Here is a 21498-nt window from a genome sequence, read left to right as displayed (position 1 = left end):
TTTCACAATAAATAGTAATTTGACCATAACATCTAAGCCCATAGTCCGATCTGGGTAATTTTCAATAAGAAAATATGAGACATTCTGCGTCGAATGCAAATGCGAGCAAATCGGTTGAGGAAAAGTGCCTGAAAAATGAGTGACATTTTTTACGCGATTTGTTCGTATGAATTTGTATTTTGACCAAAACTTCTGATCCCATAGTTTGATCTGGCCAATTTCAAATAGGAAACAATGGGACAAAATTTTGCGTCGAATGCAACTTGTTGCGAGCAAATCGGTTGAGGATAAGTGCCCGAAAAATGAGTGACATTTTTTACGCGATTTTTTCGTATGAATTTGTATTTTGGCCATAACTTCTGATCCCATAGTTCGATCTGGCCAATTTCAAATAGGAAACAATAAGACAGGATTTTGCATCGAAAGCAACTTGTTGCGAGCAAATCGGTTGAAAATAATTTCCCAAAAATGAGTGACATTTTTTACGCGATTTTTTCGTATGAATTTGTATTTTGGCCATAACTTCTGATCCCATAGTCCGATCTGACCAATTTCAAATAGGAAACAACGGGACAGGATTCTACGTCGAATGCAACTTGTTGTGAGCAAATCGATTGAGGATAAGTGCCCGGAAAATGAGTGACATTTTTTACGCGATTTTTTCGTATGAATTTGTATTTTGGCCATAACTTCTGATCCCATGGTTCGTTCTGGCCAATTTCAAATAGGAAACAATGGAACATGATTCTGCATCGAATGCAACTTGTTGCGAGCAAATCGGTTGAGGATAAGTGCCCGAAAAATGAGTGACATTTTTTACGCGATTTTTTCGTATGAATTTGTATTTTGGCCATAACTTTTGATCCCATAGTTTGATCTGGCCAATTTCAAATAGGAAACAATGAGACAGGATTCTGCGTCGAATGCAACTTGACGCGAGCAAATCGGTTGAAGATAAGTGCCCGAAAAATGAGTGACATTTTTTACGCGATTTTTTTGTATGAATTTGTATTTTGGCCATAAGTTTTGATCCCATAGTTCGATCTGGCCAATTTCAAATAGGAAACAATGGGACAGGATTTTGCGTCGAATGCAACTTGTTGAGAGCAAATCGGTTGAGGATAAGTGCCCGAAAAATGAGTGACATTTTTTACGCGATTTTTTCGTATGAATTTGTATTTTGGCCATAACTTCTGATCCCATAGTTCGATCTGGCCAATTTCAAATAGGAAACAATGGGACAGGATTCTGCGTCGAATGCAACTTGTTGCGAGCAAATCGGTTGAGGATAAGTGCCCGAAAAATGAGTGACATTTTTTGAGTAGTTTTGCGCACACACACACACACATACACACACACATACACACACACACACACACACACACAGACATCACCTCGATTCGTCGAACTGAGTCGATTGGTATATAACACTATGGGTCTCCGGGCCTTCTATAAAAAGTTTGTTTTTGGAGCGATCATATAGCCTTTACCGTATACTTAGCATACGAGAAAGGCAAAAAGCCACATCCAATGGCCGAAACGTCGGGCAGAGTAAAACGCTAATCGTTTAATGGTTTTTTAAGACTGAGATAGCCAAAATTTCCACATTTCTTCTCCATCTTTCTTCCATTTTCCCTTCCGTCTTATTCCGTCTATTATCTTTCTTCTTTTAATTTCTTCCCATTTTATTTTTCCTTGTTTCTTTTTCTTACTTTATGCTTCTTCCTCCCTGCTCCCTTCTTCCTTCTTTCTTATTCCTTACTCCATCTTCCTTCTTTTTTCTCCTTTTTTTACAAATCTTCTACCTTCACCGTTCTTTTATCTTCTTTCTTAAATTTCCTTTCTTTTTTCTTTCATTTTCTTTTCTCTTTTTGCCTTTCTCGTACAACTAAGTTGTACCGAAAGGCTATCATTACACTCCAAATTCGAGCTATTGATAGAAGTCCCGGAGACCCATAGTGTTATATACCATTCGACTCAGCTCGATGAGCTGAACAAATGTCTGTCCGTCCGTGTGTGCGTGTGTGTGTGTGTATGTGTGTGCATGTGCACAAAATGCCTAAAAAATTAGCCAAATTTTCACATAGAAACTCTTAACCGATTTTCTTGCAACAAGTTGCATCCGTCCGACAGAGACTAAAACGCTGTTGATCACTATTGAATTTCATAATAATTGCAAATTGCAAAAAATAGATAATATTAAAATAGTGATGAGACATAGTCACATAGAACAATAATGTGTTATGAAAAATGCTTTGCATCTATGAATATTTTATCCGTAACTTCCCATTAAGAGTTTCATCGCACTATAAAAATGCTCGTGTTGCACGCATTTAGGCGTAAGTATGCTCTTCGTTCAGTTTCATAGTACTATGAATTTGTCCGAAAGTCAAAATTCGAACATAGGAAATTCGAAAAACTTTTGGCAGCGCCATCTGTCGTCTACTAGTGTAAATTTTCTATCATAACATTAGACAGTGTCACTGTTTGCCTTTCTTGTTCATCATCGAGGTGTAAGCGTAAAGGCTACATTTACTACCTTTTTGCGCGAGAAAGGCGCCATCACCTTTAGGTGGATTAATCTGGGTTTTTCTTATCCATTCTCATTTCTTCCTGCTTTAACTTTTTTCTACTTTCTGCTTTCTTCTATCTTTTTGCCTTTCTCGTATACAAAGTATACGGTAAAGGCAATATGATCGCTCCAAAAACAAACTTTTTATAGAAGGCCCGGAGACCCATAGTGTTATATACCAATCAACTCAGTTCGACGAATTGAGGTGATGTCTGTGTGTGTGTGTGTGTGTGTGTGTGTGTGTATGTGTGTGTGTATGTGTGTGTGTGTGTGTGAGCATGAGCATGAGCATGGGATGACCGTACAATTCGTAGTTGCTACTCCGTGATTGACAAGAACTAGCGGAATTGCACAGGGAACCAACAGATGGGACTTGGGATTAGCACTCCATCCTCAATGTGCACGTTCCGAAAGCTCAACTATTAATGGGTCAATAACGGCGCCGGCCACGTCCTTACGATCATCGTGGGAAGGGAAGGAATGTTAGTGTAACAACCATTGTTTTAGAAACCGACGAATCGTCTGCATCTCTACGGTTGTTACGGGAAGGAGTATTGTAAGTAAGGAGAGGAAGTGTCATTACTTAGATAAGGATTCACCTTGGTAAGTGATGTAATCCAAGTAACTAGCATGTTAATGTTGACGCGTGAACAAAGTACAGATCAGTTATGACGTGTTTTGTTGTGTCATTGTTCAACCAACGTACGGGTAGACAATCAGTCGCCCGGTAGAGATATCGTTAATTTATCTTTTACCTGTCCGCGATAATAAGCTAGCGTGATTGTTTTATATTCATCTAAAAATAATCAATATCTTAGCAATAGACTTGTTTATTTGTACTTTGGGTTTACCATACGATGATTATGAATTACATATATATGTTTCCAACGTGATTTCAAACAATCATTCGTTCGCGGCGACTTATTATTTATTAGTGTTTTCGTTAAACTGCGGTGATGTTTTTTAGGTACTCAGAAGTTATTTTCTCAACTGTTGCCCCTTGTCTTTATTGCCCCATTTATCTTCAATTTACTGTTGGGGGTAGTATTGGAGTCGTAGTAGTGTGTGTGTATGTGTGTGTGTGTGTGTGTGCGCAAAACTACTCAACAAAATGTCACTCATTTTTCGGGCACTTATCCTCAACCGATTTGCTCGCAACAAGTTGCATTCGACGCAGAATCCTGTCCCATTGTTTCCTATTTGAAATTGGCCAGATCGAACTATGGGATTGAAAGTTATGGCCAAAATACAAAATCATACGAAAAAATCGCGTAAAAAATGTCACTCATTTTTCGGGCACTTATTCTCAACCGATTTGCTCGCAACAAATTGCATTCGACGCAGAATCCTGTCCCATTGTTTCCTATTTGAAATTGGCCAGATCGAACTATGGGATCGAAAGTTATGGCCAAAATACAAAATCATACGAAAAAATCGCGTGAAAAATGTCACTCATTTTTCGGGCACTTATTCTCAACCGATTTGCTCGCAACAAATTGCATTCGACGCAGAATCCTGTCCCATTGTTTCCTATTTGAAATTGGCCAGATCGAACTATGGGATCGAAAGTTATGGCCAAAATACAAAATCCTACGAAAAATCGCGTAAAAATGTCACTCATTTTTTCGGGCACTTATTCTCAACCGATTTGCTCGCAACAAATTGCATTCGACGCAGAATCCTGTCCCATTGTTTCCTATTTGAAATTGGCCAGATCGAACTATGGGATCGAAAGTTATGGCCAAAATACAAAATCCTACGAAAAAATCGCGTAAAAAATGTTACTCATTTTTTGGGCACTTATCCTCAACTGATTTGCTCGCAACAAGTGGCATTTGACGCAGAATCCTGTTCCATTGTTTCCTATTTGAAATTGGCCAGATCGAACTATGGGATCGAAAGTTATGGCCAAAATACAAATTCATACGAAAAAATCGCGTAAAAAATGTCACTCATTTTTCGAGCACTTATCCTCAACCGATTTGCTCGCAACAAGTTGCATTCGACGCAAAATCCTGTTTCAATATTTTCTATTTAAAATTGGCCAGACCGAACTATGGGATCGAAAGTTATGGCCAAAATACAAATTCATACGGAAAAATCGCGTAAAAAATGTCACTCATTTTTCGGGCACTTATCCTCAACCGATTTGCTCGCAACAAGTTGCATTCGACGCAAAATCCTGTTCCATTATTTTCTATTTAAAATTGGCCAGACAAAACTATGGGATCGAAAGTTATGGCCAAAATACAAATTCATACGGAAAAATCGCGTAAAAAATGTCACTCATTTTTCGGGCACTTATCCTCAACCGATTTGCTCGTAACAAGTTGCATTCGACGCAAAATCCTGTTTCAATATTTTCTATTTAAAATTGGCCAGACCGAACTATGGGATCGAAAGTTATGGCCAAAATACAAATTCATACGGAAAAATCGCGTAAAAAATGTCACTCATTTTTCGGGCACTTATCCTCAACCGATTTGCTCGCAACAAGTTGCATTCGACGCAAAATCCTGTTCCATTATTTTCTATTTAAAATTGGCCAGATCGAACTATGGGATCGAAAGTTTTGGCCAAAATACAAATTCATACGAAAAAATCGCGTAATTAATGTCACTCATTTTTCGGGCACTTATCCTCAACGATTTGCTTGCAACAAGTTGCATTCGACGCAAAATCCTGTTTCAATATTTTCTATTTAAAATTGGCCAGACCGAACTATGGGATCGAAAGTTATGGCCAAAATACAAATTCATACGGAAAAATCGCGTAAAAAATGTCACTCATTTTTCGGGCACTTATCCTCAACCGATTTGCTCCTGTTCCATTATTTTCTATTTAAAATTGGCCAGACAAAACTATGGGATCGAAAGTTATGGCCAAAATACAAATTCATACGGAAAAATCGCGTAAAAAATGTCACTCATTTTTCGGGTACTTATTCTCAACCGATTTGCTCGCAACAAGTTGCATTCGACGTAGAATCCTGTCCCATTGTTTCCTATTTGAAATTGGTCAGATCGGACTATGGGATCGAAGTTTATGGCCAAAATACAAATTCATACGGAAAAATCGCGTAAAAAATGTCACTCATTTTTCGGGCACTTATCTCCAACGATTTGCTTGCAACAAGTTGCATTCGACGCAGAATTTTGTCCCATTGTTTCCTATTTGAAATTGGCCAGATCGGACTATGGGATCGAAAGTTATGGCCAAAATACAAATTCATACGAAAAAATCGCGTGAGAAATGTCACTCATTTTTCGGTCACTTATCCTAAACCGATTTGCTCACAACAAGCTGCATTCGACGCAAAATCCTGTTCCATTATTTTCTATTTAAAATTGGCCAGATCGAACTATGGGATCGAAAGTTATGGCCAAAATACAAATTCATACGGAAAAATCGCGTAAAAAATGTCACTCATGATCGGGGTACCGATGCGCAGCCGATTTGCTTGCAACAAGTTGCATTCGACGCAGAATCCTGTCCCATTGTTTCCTATTTGAAATTGGCCAGATCGGACTATGGGATCGAGAGTTATGGCCAAAACACAAATTCATACGAAAAAATCGCGTAAAAAATGTCACTCATTTTTCGGGTACTTATTCTTAACCGATTTGCTCGCAACAAGTTGCATTCGACGTAGAATCCTGTCCCATTGTTTCCTATTTGAAATTGGCCAGATCGGACTATGGGATCGAAAGTTATGGCCAAAATACAAATTCATACGAAATAATCGCGTAAAAAATGTCACTCATTTTTCGGGTACTTATTCTCAACCGATTTGCTCGCAACAAGTTGCATTCGACGCAGAATCCTGTCCCATTGTTTCCAATTTGAAATTGGCCAGATCGGACTATGGGATCGAGAGTTATGGCCAAAATACAAATTCATACGGAAAAATCGCGTAATAAATGTCACTCATTTTTCGGGCACTTATCCTCAACGATTTGCTTGCAACAAGTTGCATTCGACGCAGAATTCTGTCCCATTGTTTCCTATTTGAAATTGGCCAGATCGGACTATGGGATCGAAAGTTATGGCCAAAATACAAATTCATACGAAAAAATCGCGTGAGAAATGTCACTCATTTTTCGGTCACTTATCCTCAACCGATTTGCTCACAACAAGCTGCATTCGACGTAGAATCCCGTCCCGTTGTTTCCTATTGAAAATTGGCCAGATCGGACTATGGGATCGAAAGTTATGGCCAAAATACAAATTCATACGAAAAATCGCGTAAAAATGTCACTCATTTTTCGGGTACTTATTCTCAACCGATTTGCTCGCAACAAGTTGCATTCGACGTAGAATCCTTTCCCATTGTTTCCTATTTGAAGTTGGTCAGATCGGACTATGGGATCTAATTTTATGGCCAAAATACAAATTCATACGGAAAAATCGCGTGAAAAATGTCACTCATTTTTCGGGTACTTATTGGCAGCCCTTACTTTGCACCGTTCAATGTGCAAAAACGATCCATAAAAGAATGAAAAACGATCCGTAACTAACATCTGAATGTTCCATAAAACGATACCATAAATCCATAAAATAGTTCGGGAGATTCCATAGAAAATAATTTTATGATCCTTAAATCTTTGAAAAATGATCCATAAAAACTATATTTTGATCCATAAAATTTCAAATTTGCGCAATTTTTATCCTGATGATGATCCATAATTTCAGTAATATGATCCATAATTTTGGTCATATGATCCATAATTTTGTTTATATGATCCATAATGCTTGGAAAGAAGGCCAATTAAACTTTATTAATTGATCCACACATTTTATAAAATCTATGGAACATTTGCCAATCATATCACCAAAACTATGGATCATTTGAACAAAGCTATGGATCAAATGGCCAGAGTTATGGATCATATGACTAAATTTATGGATCATATTACTGAAATTATGGATCATCATTACGATAAAAAATGCGCAAATTTGAAGTTTTATGGATCAAAATATAGTTTTTTATTGATCATTTTCCAAAGATTTATGGATCATTTGTCATACGTTCATGGTAAAATAGCAGGAATTGTATTGTTTTTCTTGACTATGTTAATGGAACATATTTTCCCATTAATTGCTAAATTTTAGTTTAGTTATAGATCGAAAAAATATTCTTTATGGGATCTCCTGAACTATTTTATGGATTTATGGTAGCGTTTTATGGAACATTCAGAAGTTATTTATGGATCGATTTTCGTTTTTTTAAGGATCCGTCTTTATTGTTTATATGCAAAAGTATGTTTTGCCGTACTTATTCTCAACCGATTTGCTCGGAACAAGTTGCATTCGACGCAGAATCCTGTCCCATTGTTTCTTATTTAAAATTGGCCGGATCGGACTATGGGATCGAGAGTTATGGCCAAAATACAAATTCATACGGAAAAATCGCGTAATAAATGTCACTCATTTTTCGGACACTTATCCTCAACGATTTGCTTTCAACAAGTTGCATTCGACGCAGAATCCTGTCCCATTGTTTCCTATTTGAAATTGGCCAGATCGGACTATGGGATCGAAAGTTATGGCCAAAATACAAATTCATACGAAAAAATCGCGTGAGAAATGTCACTCATTTTTCGGTCACTTATCCTAAACCGATTTGCTCACAACAAGCTGCATTCGGCGTAGAATCCCGTCCCGTTGTTTCCTATTGAAAATTGGCCAGATCGAACTATGGGATCGAGAGTTATGGCCAAAATACAAATTCATACGAAAAAATCGTGTAAAAAATGTCACTCATTTTTCGGGTACTTATCATCAACCGATTTGCTCGCAACAAGTTGCATTCGACGCAGAATCCTGTCCCATTGTTTCCAATTTGAAATTGGCCAGATCGGAAAATGGGATCGAGAGTTATGGCCAAAATACAAATTCATACGAAAAAATCGCGTAAAAAATGTCACTCATTTTTCGGGAACTTATTCTCAACCGATTTGCTCGCAACAAGTTGCATTCGACGTAGAATCCTGTCCCGTTGTTTCCTATTGAAAATTGGCCATATCGGACTATGGAACCGAACATTTTACCATTTATTTTTATGGAAAAATCGCTAAAAAATGTCACTCATTTTTCAGGTACTTTTTCTCAACCGATTTTCTCGCGGATTGTCTCATTGATTCTTATTGAAAATTGGCCAGATCGGACTATGGGCTTAGAAATTATGGTAAAATAAATATTTATTGTTGAAAAATAGTTCAAAAAAGTCTAGCTCACTTTTTTAGCACTTATACTTCATCTATTCCCCAAGCAACACAAGTTCAACAAATCTGGTTGCAGTAACCATATTGTGACTGAATCCGGTCATATATAAGTTACTGTGATTGATGTGCAATATGTGTGCTTCTCAGGTCGCTCGCAACAGATTGCATTCGACGCAGAATCTTGTCCCATTGTTTCCTATAGAAACTTGGACGGATCGTACAATTGGGTCAAAAGTTATGGCGAAAATACTAATTTTAAAACTACAAAATAAAATGCCATTTTTTGCTCTTATGCTCGTCCGATTTGTTTGCAACAAATTGCGTTTGGCAAGAATTTTTTTTATGCATATACACAAATATGAAAAATAAGACCAATCCACATATTGGTGTTATTTGAGATTTTTCCAAACCTTTTCAACGAACGAGAAAGGCACCATCACCGCTAGGTGGATTAATCTGGGTTTTTTCTCTTTCTTCCATTTCCCCGTTCATCCTTTTTTTTCATTTTCCTTATCATTCACACTTCTTGCTTTGTTTGATCTCCCATCATTCTTCTTTCTTTTGCCTTATTTTTTAAGTATTTCTTCTTCTTTCTGCCTTCCTTCCTCTTATTTCCTTCCTTCTTCTTTATTCTTCCTTTTTTTCAACCTTCTTATTTCTTCATTATTCATCATTTTTACTTCCTTTTTTAAACTTCGTTCATCCTTCCTCTTCATTTTTCTTTCTTTTTTCTTCATTCTTCCCTTGTCCTTTTTCTTACTTCCTTTTTTTCCTTCCTCCTTTTTGCATCTTTTTTTACATCTCCTCTATGGTTCTTCTTCCTCAATCCTTCCTTCTTCTATGATAACATTTTCCCTTCTCTTCTTTCTTCTTTTTTTTTCTCCTTATTCCATCTTCGCTCTTTCTTCGCCATACTGCTTCATGCTTCATCTTTTTTATCTTGAATTCATCTTTTTCATCTGTTTGTTTGTTCTGTTTGACTTCTTTTTCCCACCACTTTCTGCTTTCCCATTTCATTATCCTTTCGTAATTTTTACCTCTTTCTCTTGTAATGAAGGAATTATTTCTTCTGTTTCCTTCTTACTTCTTCTGTTTTCTTGTTTCTTTTTCTTTCTTCTCCCTTTATTCTTACTACTTTCTGTTTGGTTTTTTCTTCCTGTCTTTTATTATTTTGTTCCTTCTTTTACTTTTCATTTTTCTTTGTCTCATTTTTTAAATTCAATTTATCTTTTCCTTTTTTCTTCTCCCGTCTCTATTCTCCTTTCTTCTTTCTTTCTTGTACTTCCTGCCGTCTTCCGTCTTCTTTTCTACCTCTCTTTCTCTTCCTTTCTCATTTTTTTTTCTGAATTTCTATCTTTCTTCCTTTTTCTTCTCCCCTATTTTTCTTTCTTCATTCGACTTCTAACTTCCACCTTCATTCTTCTTTTTTCAATTCTCCATCTTCCTTCTTCCACTTTCCTATCAATTTTCCATTTTCCCTCTTTATTTTTTTTCGTTTTCCATCTTCTTGCTTCATTCTCCTTTTTTTTTCTTTTTTCATCCTTTATCGTCTTCTTTCTTCCTTTGCCGTTGTCCTTTTTTCTTCTTTTTTTCCATTATTTTTTTTCATTTTTACCTTAATTCTTCATTTTTTTTTTTTGAAAAATTTGTAAAATTTGTAAAATTTGTAAAATTTGTAAAATTTGTAAAGTTTGTAAAGTTTCCAAAATTTGTAAAATTTGTAAAATAAAGTTTGTAAAGCTTCAAAATTTGTAAAATTTGTAAAATTTGTAAAATTTGTAAAATTTGTAAAATTTGTAGAATTTGTAAATTTGTAAAATTTGTAAAATTTGTAAAATTGTAAAATTTGTAAAATTTGTAAAATTTGTAAAATTTGTAAAATTTGTAGAATTTGTAAAATTTAAAATTTGTAAAATTTTTAAAGTTCCTAAAATTTGTAAAATTTGAGAAAAATAAAAAATTGGTGAAATTTGTAAAATTTGTGAAATTTGTAAAATTTCTGAAATTTGTAAAATTTGTAAAATTTGTAAAATTTGTAAAATTTGTAAAATTTGTAAAATTTGTAAAATTTGTAAAATTTGTAAAATTTGTAAAATTTGTAAAATTTGTAAAATAAAGTTTGTAAATTTTCAAAATTTTTAAAATTTGTAAAATTCGTTTCTTCTTTGTAAAATTGTAAATTTTGTAAATTTTGTAAAATTCTTTTTTTTTTGTGTCTTTATTAAAGAGACTTTCAGCCCGAGGCTGGCTCGTCTCCGATTTGTAAAATTTGTAAAATTTGTAAAATTTGTAAAATTTGTAAAATTTGTAAAATTTGTAAAATTTGTAAAATTTGTAAAATTTGTAAAATTTGTAAAATTTGTAAAATTTGTAAAATTTGTAAAATTTGTAAAATTTGTAAAATTTGTAAAATTTGTAAAATTTGTAAAATTTGTAAAATTTGTAAAATTTGTAAAATTTGTAAAATTTGTAAAATTTGTAAAGTTTGTAAAGTTTCCAAAATTTGTAAAATAAAGTTTGTAAAGCCTCCAAAATTTGTAAAATTTGTAAAATTTGTAAAATTTGTAAAATTTGTAAAATTTGTAAAATTTGTAAAATTTGTAAAGTTTGTAAAGTTTCCAAAATTTGTAAAATAAAGTTTGTAAAGCCTCCAAAATTTGTAAAATTTGTAAAATTTGTAAAATTTGTAAAATTTGTAAAATTTGTAAAATTTGTAAAATTTGTAAAATTTGTAAAATTTGTAAAATTTGTAAAATTTGTAAAATTTGTAAAATTTGTAATATTTGTAAAATTTGTAAAATTTGCAAAATTTGTAAAATTTGTAAAATTTGTAAAATTTGTAAAATTTGTAAATTTGTAAAATTTGTAATATTAGTGAAATTTGTAAAATTTGTAAAATTTGTAAATTTGTAAAATTTGTATAATTCGTAAAATTTGTAAAATTTGTAAAATTTGTAAAATTTGTGAAATTTGTAAAATTTGTAAAATTTGTGAAATTTGTAAAATTTGTAAAATTTGTAAAATTTGTGAAATAAAGTTTGTGAAGTTTCCAAAATTTTTTTTTTTTCCAATTTCGTTTATTTGGTAGGCTCAGGCGTGTATAACACTTTACGGAGCCATGGTTCTTTGGGATATGTACAATCAATATCATTTTTTTATGAAGTTAATAAGAGAAGAGAAGAAGCCAACGTACTCGTGGTGACTCGAGGTTAGGTTTACAATGTTCAGGGATGGAAGGGGATTAGGATTCGGAAATCAGGGAATCATCATAATCAAAGAATGTCAGCTGCTCATCCGGTTATTTGGTGTCAGTTACAATGTGGTGTGTCGTCGTGCTCGAAGAATGGTTCGACTGGGAGCATCTTCCGGATGGCCAGAGCTACGGAGCTCTACGGAACAGACAGGCAGAGACTTAAAAAAAACTTTGAAGAAAGAAAAAAAACAAAGTATTAGATTTTGATGTCAGAAGAACAAAGAAAACCATAAATGGCCTGCATATAGACTACATCACGATCTCCCAAAACACCTCGAACTTCCCTGAAGGGTTGTTTACCTCGGGCCACAAGGGTATCCAATAGTCGCTCTCTGGAGGCGTCGTTTTCCGAGCAGAACCAAACTACGTGATCGATGTCATCATAATCGGCTCCGCACCTACATAAGTTGCTATCGACAAGGTTTATTCTGTACAGATGTGCGTTTAGTGAATAGTGATTGGACATAAGTCTCGACATCGTGCGAATGAAGCCTCGACTTAAGTCCTCACCTCTGAACCACGCTCACGCAGAAACCTTAGGAACTATGGAAAATAGCCACCGTCCAAGTTCGTTGTGTGTCCAATTCCTTTGCCAGCTCTGAAGAGTACTCTGACGGACTAATGGGAAAAACTCGTTGTTCGAGAGTTGTCTATTATAAACCTCACCTTCCTGTGCGCCCACCTTTGCTAGCGAGTCCGCCTTCTCATTGCCGTAGATTGCGCAGTGAGATGGGACCCAAACAAAGGTAATCTTGAATGATCTTTCGACCAAAACACACATCTGCTCTCTTATGTTTGTAAGAAAGTAAGATGCGTGCTTAACAGGTTTCATCGACCGGAGTGCCTCGATAGAACTAAGACTATCCGAGAAGATGAAATAATGGTCTACGGGCTGATTGGAAATTATCCCCAAAGCGAAGTTAATTGCTGCCAGCTCAGCAACATAAACCGAACACGGTTCCTGAAGTTTTCGGAAGGTGGTTGAAGTCACATTGAAAACACCGAAGCCAGTGGATCCGTTAATGCGAGAACCATCAGTGAAGTATCTGTTGTTGCAATTGACATGTTCATATTTTTCGGAAAAAGAGAGAGGAATGGATATTTTTCGAAGATGATCTGGTATTCCTTGAATGGCATGTTTCATGGATAGATCGAATTCAATGGAGGAACTGTCGTTGGTGAAGTGAACTCGAGATGGATTATAACACGGAAGACAAAGATCTGTTGATATGTAGTTGAGATAAACTCTAAGGAATCTTGAGCGGTAAGTCAGTTCAAGCATTTTTTCGAAGTTATCTAGGACAAGTGTGTTACTTGTTCCACATTTGATGAGTATTCTTAGTGAGAGCTCCCAGTAACGGTGCTTTAAAGGAGTGACTCCAGCAAGCACCTCCAGGCTCATGTTATGCGTTGAATGCATGCAGCCAAGGGCAATACGCAAACAACGATACTGAATTCGTTCCAATTTGATCAGGTGGCAATCAGCTGCTGAGAGGAAGCAGAAAGAGCCATACTCTAAAACAGAGAGAATAGTCGTTCTATAGAGTTTGATGAGGTCTTCCGGGTGAGCACCCCACCATGTTCCGGAGATAGAACGTAGAAAATTGATCCTTTTCCGGCATTTTTCTATCAAATACTCAAAATGGAGTTTCCAGGTACATTTGGAATCAAACACGACCCCAAGGTATTTAGAAGATAAAGATTGGTTAATGTCATCATTCAACAGCTTTAGTTTCAGTTGAGCAGGATACCGCTTCTTAGTAAACACAACCAACTGAGTTTTTTTTGCGGTAAAAACTCGATCCCTAAATGTCTGGCCCAAACAGTCAGATTATCTAGGGTACTTTGCAATGGTCCTTGCAAGACATCTGCACATGGACCTCTTAGAGAGACCACGGCATCATCTGCAAGTTGTCTCAGCGTGCATTGTTCTTCCAAATAATAGTCAATATCTTTAAAATAGAAATTATAAAGCAAGGAACTTAAACATGATCCTTGGGGAAGGCCCAGGGAACTAGTTCTGGAAGTTGTCAGAGTGCCGAGTGTGAAGTTCATTTGGTTTTCTGACAACAAATTGTACAAGAAATTATTCAAAATAACGGGTAATCCATTACTGTGCAGATTGTCTGACAGTACTTCTATGGAAACTGAATCAAAAGCGCCCTTAATGTCCAAGAATACTGAAGCCAATTGCTCCTTGTGCGCAAAGGCCAGTTGTATATCTGAAGAAAGCAACGCTAGACAATCGTTTGTTCCTTTCCCTTTTCTAAATCCAAACTGAGTATTTGAAAGCAATGCATTTTCTTCGACCCAATGGTCGACTCTTGAAAGGATCATTTTCTCCAATAATTTTCTCATGCATGATAGCATGGCAATCGGTCAGTATGAATTGTGATTAGACGCTGGTTTCCCAGGCTTTTGAATAGCTATTACTTTGACCTGTCGCCATTCAGGTGGCACAATGTTGTACTCCATGAAACAGTTGTACAGGTCAAGTAATCGTCTTTGCGATATCTGGGAGGTTTTTAAGAAGATTGAATTTGATGTTATCGCATCCCGGAGCAGAGTTATTCGATGAAAGAAGAGACATAGAAAGTTCCAGCATTGAGAATGGTCCACCTAAAGAACCGGGATCAGTGACTGATTCTCGAAATAGCGGTTCTGCTGGTACGGAATCTGGGCAGACCTTTTTTGCGAAGTTGAATATCCATCGATTGGAGTATTCTTCTCTCTCATTGGTAGAAATGCGGTTCCGCATGTTGCGAGCCGTTTTCCAAAGTGTTGTCATTGAGGTTTCTCGTGATAGTCCCTCAACAAAACGTCGCCAGTAGCTACGTTTTTTTGCCTTGAGAAGATTTTTGAGTTTTATTTCGAGTCTCAAATACTCTTCAAAAAGCTCGGACCTTCCGTGTTTACGGAAGGCCTTGAAGGCATCAGATTTCTCAGAATACAACTTAGTACATTCATCATCCCATCCAGGACTTATGACAGATGCACTTGGAACGCGTCGTTTCTGAGCTTCTAGTGCGCTTTTTTTAATCAACTCGATAAGGAATCGATATTCATCCAGCGGTGGAAGAATATCAGTTGATTCAATACCAATTTTTACCGCCGATGCAAATTTTTGCCAGTCAATGTTCTTCGTGAGATCGAAAGGAACATTAACTGGCTCAGATTGTTGATAGCCACTCTTAATTGTGGTGACTATCGGCATATGGTCACTACCGTGGGGATCTTGGATAACCTTCCACGTGCAATCTAACGATAGTGAATTAGAACATAAAGACAGATCAATACGGCTTTGTTGACCATTTGGTCCTATTCGAGTTACTTCACCAGTGTTCAAAATATTCAAATTGAAATCGTCACACAAATCATAGAAAATAGGCGCTCTATAATCGTCATACGTTTCGCCCCATCCAATACCATGTGCGTTCATATCACCCAATATCAATACTGGAGATGATAGGAGGGAGACTGCGCTCCAAAAATGTCGACGATTAATAGAGGCATTTGGAGGAATGTACACTGAAGCTATGCAAAGATCTTTATTCTTCACATTTACTTGGCATGCGACGATTTCTAAGCCGGGAACAGTCGGAATGGGAATTCTGTAGAAGGAGTAGCATTTTTGATCCCCAAAAGAACGCCACCATAATGATCATTCCGATCTTGGCGAATAATATTAAAATCGTGGAAGTTGATTTCATCTTCAGAAGAAAGCCATGTTTCACAGAGTGCAAATATATCGCAATCGGAATTGCGAATCAAAAACTTGAACACGTCTAATTTGTTTTTCAGACTATGACAGTTCCACTGCAGCACAGTGATTGTATCTTGGGTATTTGCCGTATTATCCATCGAAAGATACAATTCCTGCAAGAAGGGCCATGAAACAGTCAATTGCTTCAGATAACTTTCCACTGTTGGTATAAAAGGTCAATGATAGGCCTCAATGAATTCGGAATATTGAATAAATTCAAAAACGGTCCACAAGGTCCTTAAAGGAGATCAATCCTCGCTTGGACGGAATACTTTTACTAGAAGTGCGAATTACTTTTTTCTTTCGTTGATTCTCCTAGCCGGATGTTTCTTCGAAACATCGGATTTTGGCAATGGCGGGAATGTCTTACTGCAACTAGGATCAAAAGAAGCGGTAGTGACAGGTTTCTTCGGGATTTTAAATAAACCCCATTACCTTCAGATTTTGCCAAGCTTTTATGGATGATTTTGTTCTCTTGCGGCGCGATCCCGGGGAAGACGGTTGCTTCCTCTTTTCGGGCACGTGTACCTCCGCAGGATCATCCATATCGGCTGCGTCAGAGTCCAATTCATCAATGGATATGGAATCATAATAATCACTTACACGAACGGTGGCTGAAATAGCAGTCGATGCAGTGGCTGTGGCGGATGTGTCTTGCGACTTAACCATTTCCGCATACGACTGCTTGGAGCGCTGTACCAACGAGCGCTTCACTTTTTGTGTGCGCTTTTTGTACACCGGGCATTCCTGCAAACCATGGGGAGGATTCAAACCACAATAAGCACATTTTGTTGCCTGTTGCTGGCAGGACTCCTCCCGATGCCTTTCAGAACATTTGCCACAACGTGGTTTGTTGTCACAAAACTCGGCAGTGTGACCAAGTTGTTTGCAATTGGTACAATTAAATACCCTTGGCACAAAAAGACGCACCGGAAATAGCATGTTTTCAATATCAACATATTTTGGGAGCATCGAACCGGCGAACGTCACCGAAGCGAACCTGACTTGGAATATACCTTTTTCCATCTACCGTGGCTGCTGAATGCAATTCCTTGCAGTCCAGAATATCCACGGTAGACTCCATTGCATTCTTTAGGGCGGCCTTTTCCCGCAAGTACATCCTTGCAAGTCAGGCTCGCTGCGTTTATCACACCTTCAATTTCGACCTCCCGCGAGGGACATAAACCATATATTCAACATTGTACGCCCTGTCGCCAGCAATTTCATTCGCCACCTGGTATGTAGGTGCGGTGATGCGTAGTTTGTTCCTGTTGATCTGGCTAAAATCAAGCTTCGGAAAACGACGCGTCAAATCTCGTTTAATGCCGAGAAAATCTAGGCTTTTACTTTCTGCCGAAAGTAAACAACCCAAGGCCCAGGTGAAGCCGCATGGTACAATCGAGTGCGCCCTCCATCTTTAGCAGGCACGCCTTCTCCTGTCTCCGCCTCCATTCTCACCCCGCAAGGTGGAAGGATAATTTTGCTTATACTAACTTAAAACTAATAGCAAATTAGAAAAAAAAAACTTAAAAAAAAAACTAATTTGATTAATTCTAAGCAGTCCCACTCTGTATCAAACAGAAGGGAGAACAATAAAAAGTTTTGCCACTTATCTGCCCCTGCTGCTGTAGGTAGCAGCAGTAACAATAGCCTGCTTCACTGGCGTCGCCAGAAGCAGCTACTTCACTTGCCGACAGCGATCGCCTTGGATCCGTAGGTAGGAGCACCACACAATAGCCTTTTCACTACCGAACACAATCCGCGATGAGACACAGCACACACGTCTGGCTCGTTCGAACTATCGGCACGGAATGAAGTTTCCAAAATTTGTAAAATTTGTAAAATTTGTTTCTTCTTTGTAAAATTTTAAAATTTTTAAAATTTGTAAAATTCTTTTTTTTTTGTGTGTCTTTATTAAAGAGACTTTCAGCCCGAGGCTAGCTCGTCTCCGATTTGTAAAATTTGTAAAATTTGAAAATTTGTAAAATTTGTAAAATTTGTAAAATTTGTAAAATTTGTAAAATTTGTAAAATTTATAAAATTTGTAAAATTTGTAAAATTTGTAAAATTTGTAAAATTTGTAAAATTTGTAAAATTTGTAAAATTTGTAAAATTTGTAAAATTTGTAAAATTTGTAAAATTTGTAAAATTTGTAAAATTTGTAAAATTTCCAAAATTTGTAAAATTTGTAAAATAAATTAAAAATTTAAATTTAAAAAACGTCACGCTTCATCCTTCATGCTACGTTTTGACAGGGCAAGTGAATTGAACAACTCAGTTGAATTCAATTGACTTGCCAAAAGTTGAACATGTTCAACTTTCTTTTCGTTCAAGTGAATTGAATTAAGGTGTTTACACGTTCAGTTCGCGTTCGATTCAAGCGACTTGCTCAATTCACTTGCCTTGTCTAAACGTAGCATCATTCATGCACTTTTATGTTCAATGCTCCAATGTTGCTTTCCGTGTCCTTATTCATGTCATGCAACCATTATCATTCGGTAACACCATCAGTAGGCAATCCACGTACCCTCATCTCAAGTGCTGCCTATTTGGTAAATTTTCGCATCATCGTAATAACCATTAGGGACCTTCTGACCCAGCATGCTTCATATCTTAGACACTACTTAGTTGTTAGAAGTTGCTACGGAATCCAGTTAGCTAATACTTCTGGAGCATCGAAAAACTTTCGACTCAACCAGACAAGTTCGAGCTGGCTGGATCTGGGTGATGGATAGCGCACGAACAGAAACGGGAAAGCACACGTAATCTGGAAAACTCTTTCCTTTTGAGTTCGGCTGTTCAAACGAGTTCCACTTCTGTTGGCAGGATTAGAGACCCCAGCGACGACGGGGATGAACCACCGCCTGCACTGAGAAATTGGAGCTGAGGCAAACGAGCAGAGCTCTCTTAATCGGGATTGGTTTTCTTCCGTGTTCTTTTTTCTGTACACCGTACAAAAAATAAGAATACATTATTTATCTGCAAAATTATTATCATTTGCTTATCAAGTCATCATGTCTTCTTAGCTTTGGAACAAATATTAAGTGAGGAAAAATCAACGAAATTTTTTGTTTGTGTTGTCATTCAAGATCACGACCATCATCTTCCCCAGAATCGACGTCAAAGTGGAATAGGAATGATGGAAGGACTTCCGCATGGTGTCCGATTCTTTCCGTAGCAGCCGGAAGCTATCGGATCCGCTTCTCCAAGCCAGGAAAAATGACGAGACTGGTTTGATGAAGAAAAGTGCCTTCACTGGCGATGCGATGGAATGATTTCGATTTCTGTCGGCACGAATTTGATGGGAGAATAATTATGGAAAAACAAAATTCAATTCTTCCGACTAAAGAAGGGAGTCCAGCCATGAGTCGATAGCCGAGGGGATCTTTTTGAGAAAGGAAATATTACGATAATGGGAATCACAATTGAGATGAACGGTCTTTGATATGATATTCGGATGAAAAAATAAAACCTCAATCAACCTAGTTGGAGACCAACGGAGAAAAAACATCACTGAAACACACATACATAAATGGATGCTGCTGTTGGATGGTTTTGCAGCTTTGAAATAATGAAATGATGACATATTTGATAGACAATGGAAAAAAATGCGTATCGTAATCCGAAATCAAGTTGATTACAATTTGACTCAATTAAAGCTCTCACCGGTATGTTTGCAAAGCATGTAAATCTGAGAACAATGCTTTGGATTACATTCGTGGATATACGGTGCAATGAATGAAAGCTGATCAAACGTATTTTAATGCAAACTGATTATGTCATCAAACAAACGATTATATCCACATTCCCCCAATTTCATTTCGCACGGGAAAAATTGATGCGGAACGCAAATTCTTGTTGAACTCTGCAAATATTGGTGGCGGCTTTTTTCTCACTTATCTGATAAAATCGTATTTAGGGAAGCTTTATGGAAAGACTCCTTTTTCTCCTTGTAGTACTTTTAAATTCTTTCTTTTGTAAATTTAAATGGGTCTCATGAGGTTCAAAGCTCAAAGTAAGCAGAGTCTATATGTACATAGTACACCCAATAATCGATCATTTCAGCATATGATGCCATATTTCCTAAACTTAACTGGAATAATAAATCAAACCTACTCACCTCGATAATGGCCCTTTCCATAATTTCCTCCGGCTCCGCCTGCTGACACCGAGTTGCCACCCGGTGGCAAAAACTCCGCTCCCTTTCCGGACGAAAGACTTTCACTCGCTTCGGCCCGGACCGTATTTCCACTCGAGCTGCTCCACCCCACAAGTGCCCCTCCCGGAAGGACCAGCACCAGATAGAGCACGAAATTTGTCACTTTCACTAATTGATGACTTTGTCTCATTATTACTCGCTCGTCCGTGTCGCCGTTTGGCGTCTGCTTCCTGATCGCACTACAATTTTTAGCTTTTAAACGGGCTTCTATCGACTATCGTTGAATCCACATTGAAGCGCAAATACCACCACTGCATCACTTCATCCACCCGTGGGGGGTGTCAATGAGCATGATCTGTAAACATGGCATTATTTAGATTTCCCCAACGCCTACGGTTAGTGCACATGTCATCGTATGTGTGATGGCACGTCCACCACACGGGAGGCGATATTTTCCGCCAGCTTTGTCAGCTTTCGCTACTTTATTCCCACCAGGATATTTCTGATCCCATCGCCGACCCGGAACCGTGTTTCATGCAAATCGACGTGAATCGTTCGGCAGTCGTTAGTACTTGTCGCAGCAGCACAGCACAACAATGAAGGACGAGTCGAGGATAACTGTTGCTGCCGGTTCTGTGCTCTCATGAAAGAGTTGTTTGCACTCTATTCGATCCCTTGTTATGGCGTCCGACCCGGGCACCTTCGGCATAATCACGGGACTATGCGACAGAACAACTTTCGGTGCAATGATGACGAGCGCCATTAGTGTCAGCTGCATCACAATGTGGAAGAATTCAGCATAATTTGCGACCCACTACAGCGCGGGACAAGGTGAAGCCATGACCTTGAAAGCAGCCGATCAAAAATATCACAACAAATTGAAGGTACCTTCCGACAAAATAGATTGCCCCCATTTCGATGGTATCGCCAACCGTTGTTGGTCATCAAGAAAGGTCTCTACTATCAATGCGATAATGGCTCCCACCGCATCGCACCAATAAATTGTCGCTTTTGTGTCGGGTGACAATAAATATCTAGGAAGCAAGCCTAGACATGGGTAGCAGGGCCGTTCCACCAGTATGGTGCTGTGGCTAAACTTTCGAATTGGTGCACCCAACCAGCGACTGTTGAATTTTCCAACAATTCTGCATAAGAACCTACCAAAACCTGTATTTGGAACTGGAAGACATTTTTCCAAAGGACGGATAAACTAAACGGAAGAACTACTTCCGAGGAAGGGATCACATTCATCATTCATTTATTCCAGACAAACGGCAACATCCCAATTCCCGTTGCTTGATGTCGGACAAACACCTTGTTTTGAAGAAGGGATCAAATCCACCAATGGGTCAATCCGGGCAAACGCCGACTTCCAAAGGACGATTCACATCCACCATCGCCTTATTCTGGGCAAGCTATTACTTTTAAAGAAGGCACATCACCATTGCCTTAATTGCCATTACCTTAATCCAGGCGAGCGCCTACTTTCAAAGAAAAGATCACATTCACCATTCCCTTATTCCGAGC

General features: G+C 37.7%; 1 protein-coding gene across 4 annotated transcripts in view; it reads right to left on the bottom strand.

Annotated features, from left to right (window-relative positions):
- LOC134221730 (suppressor of lurcher protein 1-like) overlaps window positions 1–21498 on the bottom strand; it is a 430147-nt gene that overhangs the window by 342477 nt on the left and 66172 nt on the right. The window contains exon 1 of one of the 4 annotated variants that reach the window (XM_062700920.1): window positions 19933–20341. The exons of the other annotated variants lie outside the window; for them this stretch is intronic. Coding sequence (XP_062556904.1) covers window positions 19933–20161 — 229 coding nt within the window. The 5' untranslated portion in view covers window positions 20162–20341. Of the gene's footprint in view, window positions 1–19932; window positions 20342–21498 lie in introns of those variants that run through there. 4 annotated transcript variants of the gene reach the window in all.

Source organism: Armigeres subalbatus, chromosome 1 (assembly GCF_024139115.2).
Source record: "Armigeres subalbatus isolate Guangzhou_Male chromosome 1, GZ_Asu_2, whole genome shotgun sequence".
Taxonomy (NCBI): Eukaryota; Metazoa; Arthropoda; class Insecta; order Diptera; family Culicidae; genus Armigeres; species Armigeres subalbatus.
This window is presented reverse-complemented; position numbering and strand designations above follow the sequence as displayed.